The 24,889-nt window shown below is 50.1% G+C and overlaps 1 protein-coding gene and 1 long non-coding RNA gene across 2 annotated transcripts in view; one reads left to right on the top strand and one right to left on the bottom strand.

Moving 5' to 3' along the window:
* Positions 1-24,889, top strand: part of ttn.1 (titin, tandem duplicate 1) — a 144,833-nt gene that overhangs the window by 6,020 nt on the left and 113,924 nt on the right. The window contains exons 7-36 of the mRNA XM_089003514.1: positions 1,029-1,179; positions 1,967-2,029; positions 2,098-2,359; positions 2,464-2,518; positions 2,594-2,776; positions 3,563-3,705; positions 3,798-3,940; positions 5,219-5,446; positions 6,991-7,229; positions 7,363-7,607; positions 7,700-7,864; positions 7,945-8,113; positions 8,471-10,167; positions 11,699-11,980; positions 12,219-12,485; positions 12,576-12,848; positions 12,926-13,189; positions 14,618-14,878; positions 14,970-15,230; positions 15,852-16,115; positions 16,325-16,585; positions 16,697-16,957; positions 17,751-18,011; positions 18,962-19,103; positions 19,169-19,337; positions 20,056-20,287; positions 20,431-20,715; positions 20,796-20,909; positions 21,985-22,173; positions 23,182-23,628. Of these exons, the coding sequence (XP_088859640.1) occupies positions 1,029-1,179; positions 1,967-2,029; positions 2,098-2,359; positions 2,464-2,518; positions 2,594-2,776; positions 3,563-3,705; positions 3,798-3,940; positions 5,219-5,446; positions 6,991-7,229; positions 7,363-7,607; positions 7,700-7,864; positions 7,945-8,113; positions 8,471-10,167; positions 11,699-11,980; positions 12,219-12,485; positions 12,576-12,848; positions 12,926-13,189; positions 14,618-14,878; positions 14,970-15,230; positions 15,852-16,115; positions 16,325-16,585; positions 16,697-16,957; positions 17,751-18,011; positions 18,962-19,103; positions 19,169-19,337; positions 20,056-20,287; positions 20,431-20,715; positions 20,796-20,909; positions 21,985-22,173; positions 23,182-23,628 (7,976 nt within the window). The remainder of the gene's footprint in view (positions 1-1,028; positions 1,180-1,966; positions 2,030-2,097; positions 2,360-2,463; positions 2,519-2,593; positions 2,777-3,562; positions 3,706-3,797; positions 3,941-5,218; positions 5,447-6,990; positions 7,230-7,362; positions 7,608-7,699; positions 7,865-7,944; positions 8,114-8,470; positions 10,168-11,698; positions 11,981-12,218; positions 12,486-12,575; positions 12,849-12,925; positions 13,190-14,617; positions 14,879-14,969; positions 15,231-15,851; positions 16,116-16,324; positions 16,586-16,696; positions 16,958-17,750; positions 18,012-18,961; positions 19,104-19,168; positions 19,338-20,055; positions 20,288-20,430; positions 20,716-20,795; positions 20,910-21,984; positions 22,174-23,181; positions 23,629-24,889) is intronic.
* On the bottom strand, positions 14,633-15,831 carry LOC148894361 (uncharacterized). Its single transcript, XR_016115900.1, has 3 exons — positions 15,188-15,831; positions 14,832-15,109; positions 14,633-14,736 (listed from the first exon to the last, which is right to left on the bottom strand). It is a non-coding gene; the product is annotated as an uncharacterized LOC148894361 (long non-coding RNA).

Here is a 24,889-nt window from a genome sequence, read left to right as displayed (position 1 = left end):
TACCTCAGCTTATGAACGCTTTAGCTAACAACCTTTTCGCCTTACAAACGTTAGATTTGCGAGAATATAATCTTGGAATACAAACTATTTTTCGGCAAACACACGGAGCGCCACAATGAGTGATGTGTCGTTTGCGAACGAGACGGTTCTTGGAGCTCCCAACAAGGAGCTAAAAATGGCAGACGGCTCTATTCCCCGCCCCCAGTCTTCGGTTAAAGCTGCACGTGATTGGTCAAGATCCGTGGTAGAGGAAGGAGGGGACACTCGCAGCAGGATATACGCAGCAGTGAGCGGGAGGGAGGGGTTAGAGTGCTCACAGAATGCTGTTGCACGCTGCGAGCATGCTGTGAGCACAAGACACAGGAAAGGAAAAAAAAACGAGCGAAAAAAAATTGAAAGGTGAGAAAATTGATAGAAAACAGTGAAATTTGGACTTGTTTCAACTTTATTGATAGTTCAAAAGCAGAGTGTAGAATGCAAGGTTACAATATCCCATCAATCAGGCGCCACAAATAACCCGCACAAGCCATCAGTTCAATTTGAAATGAAAAGACAAGCAAGGGAACCAGTTATTAATGAAGTTTCTAGTGTGTCTGCCTGCATCTGTTGCTGTTGTAATATCACAACCTCCAAGATGTACAACACAGAGCTCCTCGAGACACTTTATGCATAAAGCTATCCATTCCATCAAGCCATCAACGACCATCATAAAGGTAAATAAAACAACGTAATTATATAATGCAGTTAATTTTTTAATTATTTTTTATAATATATAATTTTAATTAGAATAGAATAGAATTTACTATACAAAAAATAAGGTATATTTTGTGTAGTTTTAAGACTTATTTCAAAGAAAATTATGTTTTATGGGTACCTGGGAACAGATTATTCTCATTGTAATGGTTTCCTATGGGAAATTAATGTTTGGAATGCACACTTTTCACCTTACACACACTTTCTGGGAACCAATTAAGTTCAGTAGCAGAGGTATCACCAGCAACTCATGAGAGCGCGACTCTTCCTTTCAGAGTCGCCGTGTCCCAGATGGCGACGCTGCAGCTGGGCGGCGGCTACGATGTCCTCCCACCCTGGAAGCGGGCGGGCTTCCTGGGCGATGCCGGCGACGGCGGCGGCACGGCGCAGTCGGACCGGGAACAGCCGCTCATGGGAATGGCGCAGGTGACATAATAATAATAATAATAATAATAATAATAATAATAGTAGTAGTAGTAATACATTTCATATCTAAGCGCCTTTCCAAACTCTCAAGGTCACTATACAGTTACTGGATCTGTTTTTCTGTGGGTGAGCAGCAGCAGCCACACGAGCCAGCGTTCACTCAACCCGGTATATATACTGTATATATGATGCAAAAAGCTAGCAACCTAGCTAAACAGAACAAAATTGATGAGGAAATAGGTAAAAATAACGTAATCGCCTATAGCAGCAGTTGTTTGCTCAGTGTGGCTACATGCTAATACTGGTTAGCACAGTTATGGATTCATGGCTTCCTGTCCCTGGGATACCAAACATGTGAACAATAGATACTGGCCAGCTCTCTAGCTAGCTATCTATTAGCGATTAAGCGATATAGCTGGCTGGCTAGCTGTCTAGCTAGCTAGTTATTAGATATCTGTTGGCTGGCTTTTTATCTATTTGAGTTACTTCCGGGTTGAGTGAACGCTGGCGCGTGTGGCTGCTGCTGCTCACCCACAGGACAAACTGATCCTGTGACTGTAAAGTGACCTTGAGAGTTTTGAAAGCCGCTGGTCGTAAGTCGGATGTTACCTGTATACTGTAACTGGCCCCAATGGAGTTACATGGACATCAGTCGGCCTCCCGTTTGGCCATTTTGCGTGAAATCCTCCCCGCAAATCCGTTGACCTCCTGAGGATTTCCATTTTGTCAACGTTATCCAATACGCCGCGTTGAAGAAGCCAATTGGATTTCTTTGTCTCCAAAATAGGTGCGGGAAGACGACGCTGCGATTCCCCCCGATGACGGCGTGCTTCCACCCGTCTTGATTTCTGTGAGTGGAGCATCCGCGGTGGCGCGTCAAAGCGGCGGCGTCGTTAACGCGATGATTTCTCTTGTCAGGCTTTGAAGAACACCAACGTGACGGAAGGCGAGTGCGTGGCGCTGGAGTGCCAGATCGCCGGCCAGCCTGCCCCCGTCATCATGTGGTTCCGAGAGGACTATGAGATTGAGAGCTCGGCGGACTTCCAGATCAGCTACGACTTAGACGGCTGCGCCCGCCTGTTGATCCGCGAGGCCTTCGCCGAGGACAGCGGCCGCTTCACCTGCACCGCCACCAACCAGGCGGGAACCCTCAGCACTTCCTGCTACCTCCTGGTCCAGGGTCAGTCTCTCCGGGATGGAATCTGGACCAAATATTTATACGCAGTCAAACGAAGTGAGCTGACCATTGCCTCGCTGGCTTCACACGGTGACTTTGCCTTTCAGTGTCCGAGGACTTGGAGAGCCGAGAGGATGTCGCTGAGGAAGCGGAAGACAAACTGTGAGTCCATCGATGGCCATGCGCTGCGTCCAGCGATTCCGCTGATCCCAGCGGCAACTTGAAATGTTTCCACAGGATCTCCCAAGAAGAAGAAAGCATGTCGGAGCCCCAATCCTGCGCTCCTTTCTTTGTCAAGACTCCGGGAGTCCAGATGCTGGTCGAGGGGGCCAGCGCGGTCTTCCAATGCCAAGTCGGGGGAAGCCCCGAGCCACACATCGTCTGGACCAAGGGCGGCGTCCCGCTCGCAAGCGGCTACAGGTTGGTCCTTTTCGCCATCGAGGCTCCTTGCGCAGAAGAAACCAGACAAACAAATTGGCCCTTCATTTTCAGTCTCTCCCCATTTGAATTGTCATTTGTCATCCGGAAAACCACTTTGGGAAGGACTTTTTCAAAGCATTTGACATTTGAGCGCTCACTGTGACATGAATTGTTCTGGTGCGCCACCCTGACCTTGCTTCAGTCCCCATGGAATCGGTCTGTCTGGTCACCGGAGGTCCCAATTGGCACCTTGGCGTGATTGTCAAAAGTCAAAGTCAGCTTTATTGTCAAATATGCTAATATGCATGACATACAGCACAGATGAAATTAATGTCCTCTCAGACCCAGCGTGCAAGGCACTTATAATGTGGCAAAAAAAACAGACAATACATGTAATTTGTGAATGTAAAGTGAGGTAGTGTCGTATGTAAAGTGAGGTAGTGTCGTATGTAAAGTGAGGTAGTGTAGTAATGCAAAAACAAAAAAAAAAAGGTTGAAGTGAGGTCTTGCAGAAAAAAGGAAAAATTTAGTTCAGGATGATAGTACAGCGTGTAACGTGTACTCAGAGTTCGGTGAGTGTGGCAGTGGGAAGGGACAGAGGGGGCAGGGCTGGGAGGGAGTTGAGTCTCCTGACTGCCTGGTGGCAGAAACTTTCCTTGAGTGATTGGTGATTTGATCTCAAGTAGGAAAATGATCACATTGGATGGGGAAAAACAACCGGCACTGCGGGAACTTTCCAGAATAAGGTTGTGGCGCCTTGAGTCCACGGCAATGGTCTTGTTGCAGATACCAAGTTGCCTACCAGAAGGAGAGCGGCCTTTGCCAGCTGCTCATGTCCATGACTTTCGCCGATGATGCGGGAGAATACCGCATCATTGCCAGGAACCGGCTGGGGGAGGCGTCCGCCACCGCCAGGCTGCTCGACCAAGGTCTGTCCCGGAGACGAACCGCCTTGGCCTTTGGTTGTTGGCTTTTGACAACCATGCCCATCTTCCCATTTCTTGCCGTTTGCCCCGAACAGATCAATACGAAGCCTTTGTGAAGGAACAGGAGACCAGCTCCCAGATGTCAGTCCAAGTGCCAGTGCGGGAGCCCCTGGTTGCAGATGTCGTTCCCGCCGTGACCGTCGGGGACAAGATGGCTGCCACGCGTATCTCTGGAGAGGTGGGGGGCTTCGCTCGTCATTTGCACTTTGTTGAAAATTCAAGTTCTTTCAAGTAGTAGTGGAGGGGTGGGTGGGTGTGTGTGGGATAGGGCCGCACACCAATTGTCATAGTTGCCGCGGAAACTGCAGCAGTGCTCGAAGGGAGAAGATTGTCTGGCCAAGCAGACCTTTGTCTCCCCTTGACTTTTTCCAGTGATTGGCCAGAGACCAGTTGAGGGTGTGAGTGATGTGTCGTTCGCGAACGAGCCGGTTCTTAGAGCCGCTTCTCTGAAGTCAACGAAGAGAGCCGGCTCCTAACAAGGAGCCGGAAATGGAGCCAACTTTTTGGTCCTCCAGTCTTCGGTTAAAGCCGCACGTGATTGGTCGATTTCCGTGGTAGAGGAGGGAGGGGACACACGCGGCAGGATACACGCAGCAGTTAGCGGGGGGAGGAGTTACAGTGCTCACAGCATGCTTTTGCACACTGTGAGCATGCTGTGAGCATACGACACAGGATAGGCAGACGACAGAGCTGGAAACAAAAAACAAAAGTGACAAAAAAATAAAGTGAAAGGTGAGAAAATGGATAGAAAACGCAGTGACTCGTTTGGACTCGTTTCAACTTTATTGATAGTTCAAAGGCGGAGTGTAGACTGCAAGGTTAAAATATCCCATCAATCAGGCTCCACAAATAACCCGCACATGCCATCAGTTCAATTTTAAATGAAAAGACAAGCAAGGGAACCGGACAGGTGGACACATGTTCACATTATGCTGTTATTATTCAATTATGATATTTTCTACTAGTTGGCATTGTTACAAAGTTAGCATCGACTGACTGTGCACATATAAATCAAGCCATATAAATAAAAACATGTTTTATATAGTGTATTTTTTTACATGAGTAATTTGTTTTTCACATGATTTTACATGATTTTTGGGAGTTAATTAATTTAAGCAACAACAAAAAAACTGAGGAGTCATTCGGGAGCCAAAAGAGCCGGATCTTTTTTTTGTGAGCCGAATCAAAAGAAAAGAGCCGGAATTCCCATACGTAGAGGGTGTACCCCGACGGCCGCCCCAGGACACCTGGGCCCCCCGCCGTCCTCCTGAGCGAAAGCCACTTGGATCATGGATGTTTTGAAAAATCAACCCAGAAAAACTGTCCTACGTCACTGAAGAACGGAGAAGCACTTTTGTCAACCTGAAAGTCGTCTGGCGGCATGGAGGCAACCGGGCCGCCGGGTTTTTCCCATGGCCTCACAGTCTTTGTTTGTTGTCTCTATTTGGCCACACAGGATTTCCACCTGTCTCTCATTGAGCAGCGCCTCATGCAGGAGATGGAGTTGAGCATCCTGAGGATCTCTTACGAAGAGTTGCTGGAGGAAGATGGCGAGCGGATGGAGATTTGTCCGGACCACGAGGCCTCGCCGCCCACCTTTGACGCGCTGGTGAAAAACTACCGCATCGCGGAGGGGATGGGCGTCACCTTTCACTGCAGGATGCTTGGAGAACCAGTGCCCAAGGTGAACGTGCCTCAACAGCAGCCTGAGGAGGTTTTTGCAGACTGCTTGGAGAGTTCTCGGGGTTTAGGGTTAGGGTTTGGGTTTAGGTTAAGGGTTAGGCTTAGTTTTAGGGTTACGGTTAGGGTTCAGGTTCAGGTTAGGGTTTATGGTTTAGGGTTGGGGTTTGGGCTTTGGGTTTTAGGGTTAGGGTTAGGGTTAGGGTTCAAATGGCACTTGCCAAGTCATTTGGATTCGGGAGCGGGGCAGGATGTCATTCAGACTTCCTCACTCAAATTTGTGGAGATCCGCCCGGAAAAGAAAAGTTGGCCCCTGCCAAAATGTCGGCTTTGGTTTGTGCTGGTCAAAATGAATTCACCGTAGGAAGATTTTTGAAATTGGCTCGACTGGAGTTTGTCGTGTTCTGTTGGGCTCACAGTGGTCAATCGGTCACGGTGAAAGGATGATAGCGATGTGACAGAGAAGCCCCCAGTCTCGGTTAAAGCCGTACGTGATTGGTCAAGAACGCAGCAGTAAGGGAGGGGGGGTTACAGAAAGATAGAGCTGCAAATTAAAATAGATGAACAGAAGAAAGAGACAGTCTGAAAATGGATAGAAAACAGTGAAATTTGGACTCGTTTCAACTTTGATAGTTCAAAGGCAGCGTGTAAACCGCAAGGTTAAAATATCCCATCAATCAAGATCCACAAATAACCCGCACAAGCCATCTGTACACTTAATGCAAAAAGCTAACAACCCAGCTAAACAGAACACAATTGATAAAGAACTAGGTAAAATAATCTCAGCGAAAGCACCTATAAGGGATTATTCCTCAAGATGATGAAAGAGGAAGGCTGCGTTCCTCATCGAGTGTTTAATGCTGATGAAACCGGCCACTCCATTCCATCAAGCCATCAACCATCAAAACGGTCAATAAAACAACTTTATTATATAGTACCTTTTATTTCTTTCATTCCAATACCAAATAGCACATTTATTATTCATATACATTCCAAGATGGCGCCGCGGATGGCAGCCTCGGTCACACGCTCCCTAGTATTGTTCTTTCAACAGTAGCCAAAATGGAACTGTATAGTGCAATTTAGCAGTTTTTTTTTGACGACGATACTAGTGCAGCGTGTTCTACCGGAAACAAATTCCTTGTGTGTTCTACATACTTGGCAATAAAGATGATTCTGATTCTGATTATACATAAAATAAGGTATATTTTGTGTAGTTTTAGCTGAGAAAATTATAAAGTATGTTTTATATGGACCTGGGAATGGATTATTCTCATTTTCCTATGGGAAATTAATGTTTGGGATACACACTTTTCGCTTTACACACTGTCTAGGAACCAACTAAGCTCATAAGGCAAGGTATCACTGTATTTCTAAAAGGTGGACGTTCGAAATGACAAAACTGGACTCTTGGAAACTTGGGTTTCAACTTCGTAAGCACAGATTCAAAGTCAGGAAGCGAGGTGGACACAAGTGTTGATCCCAGAACCGGTGGCGGGGAGAGCACTTCAACCGTTCTGGGGAGATAACCTGATGTGCTTTTGACAGATCGCCTGGTTCAAAGATGGTCAGCGTATCCGCGCCGGCGGGCGCTACAAGCTAGAAGATCTTCCAGACGGACGAGCCATCCTGCGACTGCCTGGTGTTCTCCCCGAGGACGAGGGCGTGTACAGCGCCTTGGCCAGCAACATCAAGGGAAACGCAGTCAGCTCCGGGAAGCTCTTCGTGGAACCTTCTGGAACCTTTTGGATAGACGCGGCGCACCGAACGGCCGCGCGGACCAACCGGTAAGCCTTTTCCACAGACAGAAATCTAAAACTGGGGATGGCATTCCGCCGGCAGTGCAGGCTACACCACCTCCACGGGGCCTGAAAGCATTTGCGAGATTTGGTTTCTCAACCATGTCTTGTTATTGTTAAGGCCCACATCACCTCGGTCGCCGAGTCACTCACCGGAACCTCCCCTCAGTCGATCTCCCAGTCCTTCTACCGGACGTTCTCCTGCCAGAAGGCTGGACGAGACGGACGAAGCTCAGATGGACAGGCTCTACAAGCCCGTCTTTGTGGTGAAGCCGGTCTCATGTCAGTGCTCTGAAGGACAAACTGCCAGATTTGACTTGAAGGTGGTCGGCAGACCTATGCCCGACACGTACTGGTTCCACAACGGTGAGTAGCGATGAGATAAAAGGCTGTCACACTTGTCGGTCTGGTCTTTGAGGTTTTGGACTTGATGTGTGTGTGTGTGTGTTGTCTCTCAGGACAACCAGTGGCCAGTGATTACACCCACAAGATTGTCATTAAAGAGGACGGTACTCAGTCCCTGATCGTGACTCCAGCCATGCCGCGTGACTCGGGAGAGTGGACGGTGGTCTCTCAGAACAGGGCTGGACGCTCGTCCATCTCAGTCACGCTTGCCGTCGATGGTAAAAAGAAGAGCTGGTCTCTTTTTGACATTTGGATGTCGTTGATGCCTCAGTGTTTGCTTTTACCGTTTTTTTTCCAGCCAAAGAAACTTTGCTGCGCCCACAGTTCGCGGATAGGCTGAGGAACATCAGCGTGAAACAAGGAACTTTGGTGGAACTGGCCGTCCGAGCCATCGGGAACCCGCTGCCAGACATCGTCTGGCTCAAAAACAGCGACATTGTCACGCCTCACAAGTATCCGCACATCAAGTAGGTCCATCGGACTCCCTGAAAACTGTGCGATTGTTGCATTGCCCGCCATTTTAAAAAGAAAAAGGAACAAAAAAACAACATCTAGACACCTCACGATAACTTTGGGCTTTGGCCGTCAGTTAACTGAAATGCACGACAATTGGAAGTTTGACCTTTTCTGCCGTGCTCCCAAACAGCGAGACGTGCAAAAGCTATTCGGATGTTCCACAGCAGACCAGGTTCTGTTCAGAAAGTTTGTGGGAACAAGTTGACCTGCATGCAATCACTTCACCCCAAAGTCACAAGTTCTAAGATTGGAGGAGCCAAGCCAAAGGGGGGTGGAAACATTGGGTTGACCTGACAATTGTGTTCCAGGATCGAAGGAACCAGAGGAGAAGCAAGATTTCAGATCTCCTCTGCGTCAGGTTCAGACAGCGCCTGGTACACGGCCACGGCCATCAACAAAGCTGGCCGGGACACCACCCGCTGCAGAGTAAATGTGGAGGTGGACTACCCTGAGCCGCAGCCAGAGAGGAAGCTCATCATTCCCAAAGGAACCTACAAAGCCAAAGAGATCGCCGCCCCCGAACTGGAGCCCCTGCATCTCCGCTACGGCCAGGAGCAGTGGGAGGAGGGAGACCTTTACGACAAAGAGAAGCAGCAGAAACCCCAATTCAAGAAGAAGCTGAGCTCCGTCCGAATGAAGAAGTTTGGCCCCGCTCACTTTGAGTGCCGACTGACGCCCATCGGCGACCCCACCATGGTGGTGGAGTGGCTCCACGACGGCAAGCCCCTGGAGGCCGCCAACCGGCTGCGCATGGTCAACGAATTTGGCTACTGCAGTCTGGACTACGAGGTGGCGTACGCGCGAGACAGCGGCGTCATCACCTGCAGAGCCACCAACAAGTTTGGAGTGGACCAGAACTCGGCCACCCTGATCGTCAAGGACGAGAAGGGTCTGGTGGAGGAGAGCCAGCTCCCCGAAGGACGGATCGGCGCGCACCGAATTGAGGAGATGGAGCGTATCGCTCACGAGGGCGCGCCGGCAGGGGTGGCCGCTGACGAGGAGACGGAAAAGACCAAACCCGAAATCGTCCTCCTCCCGGAGCCGACTCGAGTGCTGGAAGGCAACATCGCCCGATTCCGCTGCCGAGTGACCGGTTACCCCGCGCCCAAGGTCAACTGGTACCTCAACGGACAGCTAATCCGCAAGAGCAAGCGCTACAGACTGCGTTATGACGGCATCTACTACCTGGAGATCGCGGACGTCAAGTCCTATGACTCGGGCGAGGTCAGGGTGGTCGCGGACAACAACCTGGGTTCGACGCAGCACACCGTTAAGCTGGAGATTGAGCAGAGGGAGGACTTCAGGACACACCTTCGTCGGGCACCCGAGACCAAAGCAACCGAGACTCTACCAGAACCAGGGAGGACACCCTTTGAAGTGGTGAGGGTGGAGCGAGACCCGGAAGACAGTCGGCAGAGAGAGACCATCAAGCTCAAGAAAGCCCAGAGGATCGTTCACGCCAAAGCCACCGAGGAGTCGGAGGAGCTGAGAAGCAAGTTCAAGCGCCGGACGGAAGAGGGGTACTACGAGTCCATCACAGCTGTTGAACTCAAGTCTCGCAAGAGAGATGAATCCTATGAGGATCTTCTGAGGAAGACGAAGGAAGACCTCCTCCATCGAGCCAAGGAGAAGGAAGAAGAAGAGAGGAAAAAAGAGGAAGAGCGAGCACAACTCGTTGCCAAGCCACTCAAAGTGGAAAGGGTTAAGCTCTCGGCGAGCATGGAAGCTCCCAAAATCCTGGAGCGCATCTCCAGTCAGACCGTGGCGCGGGGGGACCAAGTCCAGTTCAGAGTCCGGGTCGTCGGCAAACCTCAACCCGAGTGCCAATGGTTCAAGAACGGCGTTCAACTGGAGAAGAGTGAGCGGCTTTATTGGTTCTGGCCCGAAGACCACACATGCGAGCTGGTGATCCGAGACGTTCAAGCCGAAGACTCAGCCAGCATCATGGTCAAAGCTATAAACTCTGCTGGCGAGACCTCCAGTCACGCTTTCCTCCTGGTACAAGGTAAGGCCGCCCGATGCTGTCTCGTCACAAACTGAATGTCGGGTGCAACTAGTTGGTGGAAAAGCCCTCCAGCGAGGTACCAAAATAGAGTGCTGAACCCCTTCTTGGGTGTTTCGTGTCATCCCTGATTTGCCAAGACTCTGGTGCCGTTTCAAGGACAACCGACACCTCCCGACAAGTTGCGTCCATAATTCACTTCAAATGACTTCTACTGACGGCATTTGACAAAGATTCCACCGCATATAGCGATATTTTACGTTTTAAAAGTTACGCTGAATATTCATGAAGGCTTATTTTTTAGTTGATGTCGATGCCGGAGTGACATCGGTGAGGGAACGCCCCTGACTGAGAAAGCAACACACAATGCATTTTGGGTACTTTATGTCGTCTGAAAACATTGTGCTGATGGTGAAATTAGAAGGAAAACTACATAAATACCGTGATGGTGAATCATTGTGTGGCAGCCAATTGCACTATCACGCATAAAGAAGGTGTAAGTTGACACAAATTCCCAGCGGACAAACCAGCCATTTCCAACGGACCAGAGCAGTAGACCACCAGCGGAGGCGAATGAGGAAGCTAACCAGAGTTAGCGATTCGGCGCTTGGATAGCGGAAGATTAATGCATGTTTGCTAATTTAGTCACATAAATGCTAACAGTGAGCTCAGCTGAAAGAGAGCAAACCGATGGGACAAACATCCACTTTCCGCCGTGTCATTTGTTACTCTGTAGCACTGTCGAGAGAGTAGCTCTCTCTCGTCTCAACATCTCTGATGCTCGTGTGCTCCTAAAATTGTGCCACTGTCTTTGTGTGCGTGCGTAAAACCCACCCTTCTGTCTTCTACCATGGATTTTAACCAATCACTGGTGGCTTTAACTGGTCGGCTCTTATAAGCGGTTCCATATACTGGACGAAACGCCGCTTGTGCGCCATCTTGTGCATTTTCTGGGCGCTACATCGGAGTCCTGATCTTCACCAGTTTCATCTCTTGCAGACGGCTCGAATTGATACGGAAGGACTTCTTTAATCGATGGCAAACCACGTATGCTTTCCTCTTCGGAACTATTTGAATCGTAATCATAACTGGATGAGTAACAAGAATCTGAACTCTCTGAAGCCGTCGTTTTGATTCTGGAGCAAGGCAGTTTGTGGGTGGGCCAATCCTAACGTGGCGTCACCACCTGGGGGCGGAACTTTCTGAATCTCTCCAGTTTTCAGCTCATTAGTGGCAGTTTTGGGCAACTTTAAGTCATTTTTATTGGTGTTTTGCATTTGACTGAAAATACCAGCCTGCATGTTTTGGCTATTTTACATGCTATAAAACGTTTTTCTGATGTCAGTTAGGAAACAGAAGAATGGTGTCCGTTGTCCTTTAAGCGAGGGTCCACTCCCCACTGCCGCTTTGTGCCTGCGTTTCTGACTCCACAGGCAGAAAATCAGGATGCCGGCCGGGCTCCACATAAATCGTAAATTGATCACTTGGGGTTCCTCAGACTTTTGACACAAATCTTCCGTTTTGGCTGGTGCAGCAAAACAAGTCATCACCTTCACGCAGAAGTTGGAAGACATCGACGCCAAGGAGAAAGACACAATGGCCACGTTTGAGTGTGAAACCAACGAACCCTTTGTCAAGGTCAAATGGTTGAAGGACAACTTGGAGATCGCCTCCGGAGACAAGTTCCGGATGCACTCGGACCGGAAAGTCCACATGCTGTCTGTGCTGATGCTGGAAACGCGAGACGACGGCGAATATTCCTGCGTGGTCGCCGACGACCCACTGGTCAGCACAAGCGGCAAGCTGAATGTCCAAGGTAAGTTGCCTGACAGCGAGAGACCGTGTGCAGGAGGCGGCTATGCACCTCTTGGTGTTTTTGCAATACCGGATTGTTATTGTTCTCGGGACAGCACAGAGAACTGTGACGCTTTGCCTCAAGGTCCAGTACTTTGCTGTGTCCCGATGTAACGCGCGGTTTCCAAAAATGTCATTTTAATGCGCTTACGCCGAGGTGGATGAGGTGAATGGAATGCATTCTGATGTGGGCCCAACAGGAGCCCCGCTGGAGATCCTGAAATCCCTGGAGAACGCCGAGGTGCCCGAGACCTACTCTGGAGAATTTGAGTGCCAGGTTTCTCGCGAGGATGCCGAGGGGGCGTGGTTCTTTGGCGAGCGGCGGCTCTCCTCAACCAACAAGCACGTCATCTCGTCACGGCGCGGGCGTCACAGCCTGTCCATCAAAGACGTCAACAAGGCCGACCAGGGTCAATACTCCTTCGCTGTGGGCGATTTGAAGGTGCACGCTTCCCTCAAGATGAAATGTGAGTCTGGGAGATTTTCTTTCTCGCCGCGCCATACTTTGCTTCCTTTGAGATGAAGGGAAAGCGACCACCCTGCCTTTCCGGTTTCAGACCGCCCAGTGACCCTGCTGCAGCCTCTGTCCGACTTGACTGTCTGCGAGGGGGATGTTGCTCAGATGGAGGTCAAGTTTTCTCAAGGGAACGTCGAAGGCACCTGGATGAAGGACGGACAAGCCGTCAGCGTTTCCGACCGCCTGCACGTGGTTATTGACAAACAGATCCACAAACTCCTCATCGAAGACGCCGGGCAGGACGACTTTGGGCTTTACTCCTTTGAGGTTCCGACTCAGGAGATCTCTACTTCCGCCAAGCTGAATATCCGCAGTAAGTAACATGCCAGATTCGCTGCCGCTCTTCAGGCGCTTTGGCCACTCACGCGCCGCCGGTGTCCTGCTTCGCAGCGATCCAGATCTTAATCCCGCTGAAGGACACGAGTGCAGTTGAAGGCACCAAGACCGTTCTGGAAGCCAAAATCTCAGCTCAGGACATCAACTCGGTCACGTGGTTCCATGACGGCCAAGCGATGACGCCCAGCGAGCGGGTCCAGATGGTGGCCAAGGGGTCCAAGCAGCGCCTTGTCTTCAGTAGGACCTTTGCCTCGGACCAAGGCTGCTACAAGCTGGCGGTGGGCCGGGCCGACACCAGCTGCAGATTGTCCGTGCAGAGTAAGTCACCCTCGTTGACGGTTTTGACGCTTGTTCCTTGCGAGGCCAGCGTGTGGCTTTGGCGTTCGTATTCAAGACTTCCTTCATTGATTTTTGAAATATAGTGATACCTCGGTTTACGAACCCTTTGGCTTACGAACTTTTCGGTTTACGAACGTTAAATTTATGAAATTTTACCCTTGTCATATGAACTATTTTTCGGGATACACACGGAGCACCACAATGAGTGATGTGTCGTTCACGAACGAGTCCGTTATCCTAAGAAAATGGCAGCAGACTTGTTTTTATCCTCTATTCCCTGCCCCCAGTCTTCGGTTAAAGCCACGTGATTGGTCAAGAACGTAGCAGTGAGGGGGGGGGGGGGGGGGGGTTAAACATGAAATAGGCAGACAACAGAGAGAGTGAGAAAATGGATAGATTGGATTGGATTTGCCTTTATTAGTCTCGCAGTGGAGAAATGTACATTTCACAGCGGCAAAGTTATGAAAGAAATGAAAGTAGAAAAGCAAAACACAGGAGCTGCTGGAAAGGCAGCCACTAACTAAAACTAAATAACAAATAACATGACAAAACAAAGACACAGAGAGACATTCATTCTTAAGCACTTTCTGTACCAAACAACAACAATGACATTTGGACTCATTTTAACTTTGGTAGTTCAAAGGTAGAGTTTAGACTGCAAGTTTAAAATATACCATCATTCAGGCTCCACAAATTACCTGCACAAGCCATCTATACACTTGATGCAAAAAGCTATCAACCCAGCTAAATAGAACACAATTGATGAGGAACTAGGTGAAATTATCGCAGAGAAAGAACCTACAAGGGCTCATTCCTCAAGATAGTGAAAGAAGAAGGCTACGTTCCTCAAGTGCTTAATGCTGATGAAACCGGCCACTCCATTCCATCAAGCCATCAACAACATCACTGGTCATAAAAGGACTTTATATTTCTTTAATTACAGTCCTTATGGAATGTGACTTTCCTTCCAAACAGTAATTCTCTCTCCGACCTCCTCCCCCCATTCCATCAAGCCATCAACAACCATCACAAATGTAAATAAAATGACTTTATTATGCAATACAGTGTATTTCTTTCATTACAACACAATAGTTTTACAGCTTATTTAGTAGAAAACCTGGGAACGCATTATTCTAATTTTAATGTTTTCCTATGGGAAATTATTTTTTGGGATATACACTATTCGCAAAACAAAACTGAATCCAAGTCAAGCTGGCGATCATTCCTGTGATACAATGGAAGACGTCGCATTTTAATTTCCAGAGTGCCTTCACAACAGCTTCAGCTCAAGAAAAGCTCTTTACAGAACAACACCATACAACACACACCGAGGAATACAAAGAAACACGGTCAGAAAATGCACGGACAACAGTCGTCTCACCGCTCGGGACTGTTTTGTGTGCGCAGCCGTCCAAATTGTCAGCCGGATGAAGGACGAGACGTGCTCAGAGTCGGAGAACGTGACTTTTGAAGTGGAGGTGTCTCACCCCGCCATCGACGCCTTCTGGACTTTCAAAGGGCAGCCCCTCAAAGTGGGAAGCAAATACAAGATGGCTTCCAAGGGCACCTTGCACACGTTGACCGTCCTCAATGCTACTAAGGACGAGGAGGGAGAATTCACCTTTGCCGCCGGCGAGAAGACGTGTGCAGCTTTGCTCACCGTCTCAGGTACAGTAGCGATGCGCTTGCCTCGCTTGGGAATGAGGGAGCGGGCAGGGCTTGGGACGCTGACGGTCGGTCATCTGCTGCCCGCCATCAGGAGGTGCGATCAAGAAGCCTCTCCAGGACTTGGCGGTCGCTGACTCGCAGACGGCCGAGCTGGCGTGCGAGGTGGCAAACCCGGCGGCGGAAGGCAAGTGGCTCAAAGACGGCCAGCCTCTGGACTTCGGCGAGAACGTCCTGGGCCGGGTGAACGGATGCGTCCGAAGCCTCGTCATCGTCGCCACCAAAGCCAGCGACGTTGGGGAGTACACGTACCAGATTGCCAGCTCCAAGACCTCGGCCTATCTCAAAGTCGAAGGTAAGCCTCTCCCGGCACGGATGCGTGTTTCCCCTGGAGAGTTTTTGCGTATCAAACGGTCTCTTAGCCTCGGTCAAAACCTCACGGTCTCTTCCTGTCAGAGATGTTCGATCGGACACTGTGGACAAAGGCTAGAACACAGGAAGATTGTCTTTTACTGCCGGCAGGGGATGCAGCCATTCAAGAAAGACGCCCAAATTAGTAAATGCAAATTGAAGTAATACATTAGTAAAACATAGTTTTCTTGATTTGAATACCATGCCCCTGGACGTCCCAAGCACCAAGAGCTACAAACAATAAAAAAACATACAAACATAGACATTTTCATTGGTTGTCTTTCCCTGAACCGATCGATTTTGTAACCCGGCTAATGAATCTTCCTGTGAGGGAGTTTCAAATCCTAAATTACTCCTTTCTACTAGTCCTAAATTCTGTTCAAGGCCAGATCTCCTAGATGAAGATGACAGGTTAACAGGCTGTGTCTGTTGACCTCAGATTGACCCTAGGTTTCTCTGTGCTTCAATTGTGTATTCTAGTCACACATGTTCACTAAGCATAGAACAACATGAAACTTTTAAATATGATAACTTCTATTCTGTCTAATCTCTATCACTTCCGCAGCTGTGAAGGTGAGGAAGACTTTGAAGAACTTGAATGTGGTCCAGACGCAAGATGCCGTCTTCAGCCTGGAGCTGACCCACGAAAACGTCAGGGGAGCCCAGTGGATCAAGAACGGAGTGGAGATTAAGCAAAGCGACAAATACCGAATTGGAGTCAGCGGCACCGCGCACGCTTTGACCATCGTCAACTGCACGCCCCAGGACGAGTCAGTCTATTCTTTCAAGCTGGGCAAACTGTCGGCCAGCGGCAGGTTGAACGTCGCAAGTAAGCAAGCGCTCGCCGCTCCATCCGGTTTCGAGGCGCGGCGTAAGAACGTGCGGAGGGGCATGGCGATGCCTTCTCTTGGTGGTTTTCACCGCTCTCTCCTTTGAGAAGCGCTTCCCGCGTCCAGTCCTCCTCTCTGATCGACTCTTGCGTGGTAGCCATTAGGCCAAAACATCCCCCATTTGAATTCCAAGCAATGTTTCTCACAGCCATCAAGATCCTGAAGAAGCCGAAGGACGTCACTTTGCTGCCAGGAGCCTCCGCCGTTTTCGAGCTGGCCGTCTCGGAGGACGACGTACCGGTCAAGTGGCTGTTCAACGACTTGGAGCTGCAGGCCGACGAGCACTGCGCCATGACCTCAGAGAAGAAGACGCACCGACTGCTGGTCCGGGACGTGGACGGTAGCAAAGAAGGGGAGTACACGGCTGTCGTCGGCCATCTGCGTTGCAGCGCTCACCTCGCCGTCGACGGTAAGCGGCCGCTGCCGCGAAACTGGCTCGGTAGTCACGTAAGGGCGTACCAAAGAGGCGGTGTGACTGTCCGTTAGAATTAGCAGCTAACGCTCGCCCTTGGCTCCACAGCCCTTCGCGTGACCAAACCCCCAAAGAGCGCCACGGTGGTTGAGACACAGTCAGCCACATTTGAGTGCGAAGTGTCCCACTCGGACGCGCCGTCCACCTGGTGGAAGCACGGCGCCGAGATCCAGATGAGCGACAAGTTCCGCATGACGGCGCGGGGCAAAGTCCATCAGCTGAACATCGCCGACGCCAGTGGGGACGACTCGGCCGAGTACACCTTTGTGTGCGGTGACCAGCGCGTAACCGCCACGCTCACCGTCTGCCGTGAGTTTTCGAAACATTTCAAGCGGAGGTGAAGTCGGCTAATGTTTGAGGGCGACGGCGCACGGTCATTAACGGCCTTCTGTTCGCTACGGACGCCATTTTGAGGTCTTTGTGAGGCCTGGATAACTCCAGATAAGGAATGGGGACCACTGTTGCTAAGTTTAGAGAATAATTTAATTTAGTGTTACATTTGAACACTAAATGTCACCCCATTTCCGATTTCAACTTCTTTAAAAACAAAGAAATAAAAAGTGGACTTGTAGCTGAAATAACAGCAGGACTGAGGTTTCTGAATGGGTACATTCAAGGTCCTCACCCCTGTAGTGAATTTGGTTAAAATATCGTTTAACTTTTTGTGGTATGAACTTTTTCCTTTCATTAACCACAGTGAGTAAAAAGTGTGTGTAACCAGTGAAATGAAAATACACACCAAAAAATCATTTTGGATGAAATGTGAGGACCTTTCTCAAACTTTATCAGATGCATGTATAGACAACCTAGAAGCCTTTGGAATGAAAAACTTGTGAGGACCGCCCAAAAGGTCCTCACTTGTCAAAAATGTCCTCACAAGACTAGTCATACACACACACACACACACACACACACACTCTCTCTAGCATCCGAGCACTTGTTGCTTTGGTGGCGCAAAACCCTTTGCCAAAGCGCCCTTATGAAACCAAGTCCATTGATTGGCGCCCACGCACTTTAAAAATGGCCGCCGAGCGAACCCGACGGCCGAAAGCGACCGCCATTACCTTCATTTGTCTCCTTTTGCCGGTTTGCCTCCTTGCAGCCATCCTGATCTCGGCCGCGCTTCAGGACATCAACGCTCAGGAGAAGGACGCGGTCACCTTTGAAGTCAACGTCAACCACGAGGGAATCGGCGGCAAATGGCTGAAGAACGGCGTGGAGATCCGCTCCGGCGACCGATGCCAGGCTCGTTGCAAGCAGCAAACGCATACCCTCACCATCCGGAACGTTCACTTTGGAGACGGCGCAGAATACTCCTTTGTGGCGGGGCGGGCGCGCACCGCCGCCAAACTCTCCGTGGAGGGTAAGCGCGCCGGACAATCTTGCGCCGACCGACCGACCGGCGTTTGCGTTTTAGTGATGTCATTCGCGAACGAGCCGGTTCTGTTCTGAGAGCCAGATCTCTGAAATGAACGAAGAGAGCCGGCTCCTAACAAAGAACCGGAAATGGGAGCCAACTTTTTTTTGTCCTCAATTCCCTGTCCCCAGTCTTTGGTTAAAGCTACACGTGATTGGTCGATATACGTTGTAGAGGAGGGAGGGGAGAAGTACAGATGCACGCAGCAGTGAGGAGAAAGGGGGAGGGGTTAGGGTAGACAGTAGTGATGTGTCATTCGCGAATGAGCCGGTTCTTAGAGCCGGATCTCTTAAGTGAACGAAGAGAGCCGGCTCCTAACAAAGAACCGGAAATGGGAGCCAACTTTTTTTTGTCCTCTATTCCCTGCCCCCAGTCTTCTGTTAAAGCTGCACGTGATTGGTCGATATCCGTAGTATAGGAGAGAGGGTAGAATTACAGACACAAGAAGCAGTGAGGAGAAGGGGGTGGGAGGGGGTTTAGGGTAGACAGGTGGACAGGTTTTTATTATTCAATGATGATATTCTTTACTAGTTGGCATGATAGCATTATTAATATGAAAGGCAAATTAGTGACAGCTGATCATCAGACCAGAGTAACCACAGGAAAAGTGAAAGTTAGTGGATGCTCTCTGTGCACGTATAAATCAAGCCATATAGATAAAAATATTTGATATAGTGTATTTTTTTTACAAGAGTAATTCGTTTTTCACATAATTTTACATGATTTTTCGTCATTAATTATTTTAAGCAACAAAAGAAACAAACAAACTGAGTAGCCATTTGGGAGCCAAAAGGGCCGGATCTTTTTAGTGAGCCGAGCCAAAAGAACCGGCTCTCTGAAAAGAGCCGCAATTCCAATCATTATCGCGTTTGTCCGACTTTGTTTTGTGCCGTCAGCTCGGGTGGTTGAATTCAGCAAACGCCTGAAGGACTTGAAGATAACGGAAAAGAAGAGAGCCACCTTTGAATGTGAGCTTTCCGAGGCCAACGTGCCGGTCGTGTGGATGAAGGACGGTCAGGAACTGGAGCCGTGCGACAGGTCCCTTGCTCGACGCCACTTTTCCCCTCAAAGAAAAGTGGACTGAAAAAGGTTTTTGGCCGTAGATACAAGATGACCTCGGAGACCTTTGTGCACCGCTTGGTTTTGGCGTCTGTCCGTCCGTCGGACTCGGGAGAGTACGCCGCCGTGGCCGGCTCCAGCGTGTCCAAGGGGAACCTGGCGGTGGAGGGGCGGGACATCAAGATCTCCGAGCCCGCCGCGAAAACCGTCTCCGTGAGTCCTGGTCGTCTTATTTTGTGGCGTGAAAACCAGCCCGAGGCCAGAGACCACTACGCCGGCCTCCCGCTCACGATTCTCGGGTGCAGTGGCCCAAAGCTCAAAAGCTTAGCGTACACGCTAAGGGGAACCAAAATGCACTTGTGGACCGACTGTCTTCAAGTTGATGAGAAGGTTTCTTCAGCCGTCATCTGTATTTCTTTGAAGGTGTCGGATGTTTTGCTTCTGATCCAAGAAGCTTCGTCAGCGAACAAAAATTACCTGGTAGTTTGAAAGAGGAGTAAAAGAAGATATTTTCCTAAAACAGCAAAACCCTTCACTACATCACCATGGTGGGGTGAGATTTAATTTGGATCGTTCGTACAACAGAATTCTTCGACCGCATAAGCTTAGTTTTTTGCTGATGAGGTGATACCAGGGCAAATGGGGCAATCAGGCCAGTCGTAGACCCCATAATCAGGCAGGACAATAGTAGTAATCAGCGTAGCCTCAGGGAATAGTCCTCTGCTCCCCACAACGTTAATGCACGGACCTATCAGAGCAGTGAATGGGGCAATCAGGGTCAGTCATAGACCATAATCAGGCAGGAAAATAGAAGTAATCAGTGTAGCCTCAAGGAATAGTGCTCCGCTCCCCCCAACTGACAGCAGGGACCTATGATAGCAGAGTCTGGCACTGCCACGTCTGGACAGTATGGATATATATATATCTTCAGGTTGTGGAGGGACAAAGAGCGACGTTGGAGATGGAAGTGAGCGAGGACGAGGTGGAAAGTCGTTGGCTGCGCGACGGCACGGAGATCCGGCCGGCGGAGGAGCGACGCTTCAGCTACGTGGCCATCAAGAAGATCCACCGCCTCACCGTCGCCGAAACCTACCGAGGCGACGCCGGCGTCTACACCTTTTTTGCCGGAAAGAACAGCTGCGCCGTCACACTTCACGTGCAAAGTAAGCGCGCCTTTTGGAACCGTGGAGAGTTTTTCCGATCGGGATGTATCAAGCAGTTCAAGACGCTTTGACGTCATCCTCTTTGAGGAGGGAGAAGAAGCGGCAAGGGTCTCACGGGGCTCCCTCCTTGTTTCTATTTCAAGTCCCCGAACCGCCGCAAGTGGTCCAACCAATGCAGGCTCAGACGGCAACGGCGGGCGAATCCGTTCGCTTCTTGGTGCGGGTGAGCGGGCTTCCCCCACCCCAGGTGACCTGGTATCAGGGCTCCCGGGCTCTGACCGCAAGCGCCGCCTGCAAGTTCCTGCGCGACCAAGACGAGCACACCCTCCTGCTCCCGGAGGTTTCCTCGGAGGATGCCGCCATCTACAGCTGCCAGCTCAAAAATGACTTTGGGGAGGCCACGTGCTCTGCGTCACTCGACGTGGAAGGTTGGTTGGCCCTCCGCCGCCCTCCGCCACCGCCCTCCGCCTTGGGGACTTTCAGACTCTGACTTTGTCCTGCCCGGCAGTTTCCCAAGAAAGCGCTGTCCGGGTCAGCACACCTCTTCTGCTTTCTCCCATGAGGGACATCCTGGCGACGGCAGGCCAGTCAGCCCAGTTGGAGTGCGCCATCTCTGGGGAAGGTAAGACGGCGAGAGGAGGCGCGGCAAATAAAACAAAACCCAAACAACACGTCTGTGTAAGCTCTCAGTGTTACAGGAGTGGTCCATCGATGAAAACGTTTCTTCAGCTGTCATCCGTACTTCTTTCAAGGTGTCAAACGTTTCTCTTCTTCCCTCAGTGTAGCCTCAGGGAAGAATCCTCTGCTCCCCCCAACCTTCGAGCAGGGACCTATCAAAGCAGTGAATGGAGCAATCAGGGTCACTCATAGACCATAATCAGTCAGGACAATAGAAGTAATTAGTGTAGCCTCAAGAAATAGTCCCCTGCTCCTCCAACCTGAGAGCAGGGACCTATCATAGGAGAGGTCTGACACCACCACCTCTGGACAGTAGGGATATATAGGGCCAAAACTACCAGCAAATTTTAGTTCGCTGACAAAGCCTCTTGGATAAGAAGTGAAACGTCTGACACCTTCAAAGAAGTACAGATGACGGCTGAAGAAACATTTTCATCGAAAAACCAAACAAGCCACCCCGTCCACAAATCTAATGGCCCCAACACGTCTGATAAGAAGGGGTTCAGAGCTGACCCCCGGTGGAGTCCCACCTCCACCTTGAATTCCTCCGTCACACAGACAGCACATCTCACAACTGTCTTACATTCATGATACATGTCTTCTACCGCACTGACATACTTTTCTGTCACTCCAGACTTCCTCATGCAATACACAACTAGCTAACTAATATATAGCTAGCTAGATAGCTAATAGATAATAAATAGATAGCTATCTTGCTAGATAGCTAATAGATAGCAACATGAGCCAGCATTCACTCAATCCGGAATAACTCAAATAGAGAGAAAGTTAGCTAGTTAACTAATAGAGAATTAATAGATAGCTAGCTAGAGAGCGACTATAATAGTTTTTCAAGGTTATTTGTAGTTTTTTGCTCATCATTTGAGGAGCAACTTCTTCATGGTGAGGAGCAATTTTTTGGTGACCTGAAACAAAATGAACCAATAACGAGTGGTCGCTGCATGGCATCTTTTGGACTGTAACGTTCCGCCTCCTCCCCGTCTGCCCCCCTTCTGGCGCAGACTTGCAAATCAGCTGGTTGCGGAACAACGCAGAGCTGGAACAATCAGAGCTTTTTCAGACGTCTCGATGTGGAGATGTCTGTGGTTTGACCATCTCCAGCGTGGCGTTGGAGCACCAAGGAGAATACTCGTGCGTGGCCAGGAACCCGGGGGGAGAACTTGTCTGTCAGGCCACTCTCCATGTTGACGGTGAGTTTTCGGCACCGAGCGAGACCTGCCCGTCCGTCTCTGCCCTTTTACCGCTCTTCGTCTTTACTGCTCCCATGACAACTCTTAGCACAGATGGGGCAGAGTTGCCCCATTAGTTGTCGGACTGGTGAGGCCAAAAGAGCAAAGCGAGACCTGGACCTTCAGTGGATCCTCGTAGAGCTTTTTTTTAGCGGCCCACCTTCAAAAAGGTTTTCCTTGGGCTCAATGAAGGCTGCACGTGGGTGGCTTTGCAGCAGGCTGACGGAAGCCCTTCCGACCACATCCGAACATTCACGGCAGCCGGACGTGGGCCACATGTGCCGCCCGTGACTCGGATGGAGCGGGATTGGAAGCCACCCTCCTTCCTGAGCCACGGGCGCCCGATTTTGATGAGATGTCGTCTGCATCGTTAACGTCTTGGTCGCATGCCGTTTTCATGTTGCCGTGTTCGGTGTGGTCGGTCTGTCTGCATGCAGGTTGGACGGGTTCTTTGGTTTCTGCATGTTTTCACCCAAATTGGCCACTTGACTTTTGTATGAAAGTCCGCCAAGTGGCCCAAGTGGTAAGAGGGACTTTACGTTCCTTTTCTGGCACTTTCGGGAGGAGAATTTGTGAGCAACGAGACAAACGTCTTCTACGAACATGGTGTCCTTTTGCTCCAATGTGTCATGCGACGTCACACGATGCCACCTCATGTGATTTCACGTACTGGACGGCGGCGTCAGGTGTCTTGTCCGTGCGCTCGCTTCGCCGCTCTTGATTTTGATGCAGATTTGGATTATTTTGATGTGTTGCCGCTAGCGAGAGTGCTGGCTTGTCCAGCCATTACGGGGGTTCGCTCTGTTTTCGGCACATGCGCAGCCTCTCGCCGGACTCATTTCAGGTGCATGTCGCGCGGTTGAAATCGGTGTACCATTTTTGCTCGCCGATTCCAAATGATCTGGTCCACGGAACAAGTGTCCCACATCTTGCGTTGAGCTAACCCTTGTGCTCTTTCTGACTGCCCAGATGAAACAGCCTTAGCTCGCACCATGGCCGAGGCTACACTAAGTCAAAGGCACGAGACTCGGACCGTAACCGAGGTGACTGAGTCCTACTCCGAGAGCTCCTTCGCGTCTTGGCGGACGCTCACCGTCGAAACGGAGAGCTCGGCGCGCGGCCTTGAAATCCAAGCGCCCCCAAAGCCCCGACTGCTGACGGAACTGCGAGACGTCCGCGTCAAAAGTGGCGAGATGGCCCAGTTCAGCTGCCGCTTTGACGGGCAGCCCTTCGTCGGGGTAATTTGGGATCATAATGGCCAGAACCTGCTCAGAGATGGGGCTCAGAGTTCCCAGAGCGGTGGACTCTTGTCCCTGGTCATCCAGGGCGTGAGTCTGGCCGACCAGGGCGTGTACCGCTGCACCGCCACCAACCGTCACGGCCACAGCAGCTCATCGGCTCGTCTCACCGTGGAAGGTGCTTTCTCTTGCTTCCTCTCCTGAGTCTTGTTTGTTCGCCCACTTCATCCACCCGCCCGACTGACCCTTTTAGATCCTTTAAGACCCTTTTAAGATGGCTAGACTTTGAGGGCTCTGCTCACGCCGGCCATCGACACTTGGCAGTCAACGAGACCCTTGTGTCTCCATTTTGTCAATCCATGTCACTAACTAATCGATCGATATGTACACGTGTCGCTGACCTGACGCCCCCACCGGGACCCCCGCTTTCCCGCTTATGTAACACGGGTAAACGGATCATTTGAGGGTTGATGTGTGTCCCTAACAAATGTGTGGTACTGACAGGTCTGAAGCAGATTTTTGTTACTTCCGGGTGGCAGAACGCAAGTGGCTTCATCCGACCATTGACTGCTCATTTTTGATTGCATTAGCGTTAGCTTTTGCCACATCCAAAATGGCGCCTTCTCAGCGTGTGTGGTGCCGTGCTTCCTGAGCTTTTGTGTGTTGTCACGGCGTGACCACCAAACATTTTGAAAGTGCAGCCGGAGAGCCGGTGGTGCCACATCTGGCTTCTGGCCACCCAGAATAACGTGGTACGCCGTGTTCTCTTTGGCATTTGACACAGCATGATTCAGACTTGATCTTAGTTTTTTTCTACTATCTTTGTGACCGCTCTATTTCCTGTATGTGATCCTTGTCCACTTAAAGCGCTTTGTGCCAGCTTCAGCTCTTGTTAAAATGCAATATCAATCAAGATGGATTGGATTGTGTGTTGAGTGTGTCGTTAACGGGGCCTAAAGTGTTCCGGGCTAGTCCAAGCGTCCGGCAGGGCTCATCTGCGTGTCGCCAACAAGTGTGAGAAGGTCTAAAGTTTGAAGAAGACGTGTGAGCGATCCACTCTGATCCCTTACGACTGTCTGTCAGAGATGTACGTTCGGACACTCGGAACCAGAAAGATTGTCTTTACTGCCGGCAGGAGACACAGCCTTTCATGACAGACATCTGAATTCTGCAGCCCTCTGCCAAGCTATTTATTGAGAGTATATGCAAATTTAAGTGATATATTAGTAAAACATAGTTTTCTTGATTAGAATACCACACCCCTGGAACGTTCTGAGCCCCAACAGCTGTAAGCAATAAAACATTGTGTCTTCCATGAACTGATAAATTTGTATCATGGCTAATGAGCACTTACTGTGAAGGAGTTTTAAGTCGTAAATTGCTTCGGTGATAAAGGAGTATCCCAAGTCCTAAATTCTTTTCAAGGCCGGATTTTCTAG

Source organism: Hippocampus bargibanti, linkage group LG08, assembly GCF_051943395.1.
Source record: "Hippocampus bargibanti isolate YZ-2025 linkage group LG08, ASM5194339v1, whole genome shotgun sequence".
Lineage (NCBI taxonomy): Eukaryota > Metazoa > Chordata > Actinopteri > Syngnathiformes > Syngnathidae > Hippocampus > Hippocampus bargibanti.
This window is presented reverse-complemented; position numbering and strand designations above follow the sequence as displayed.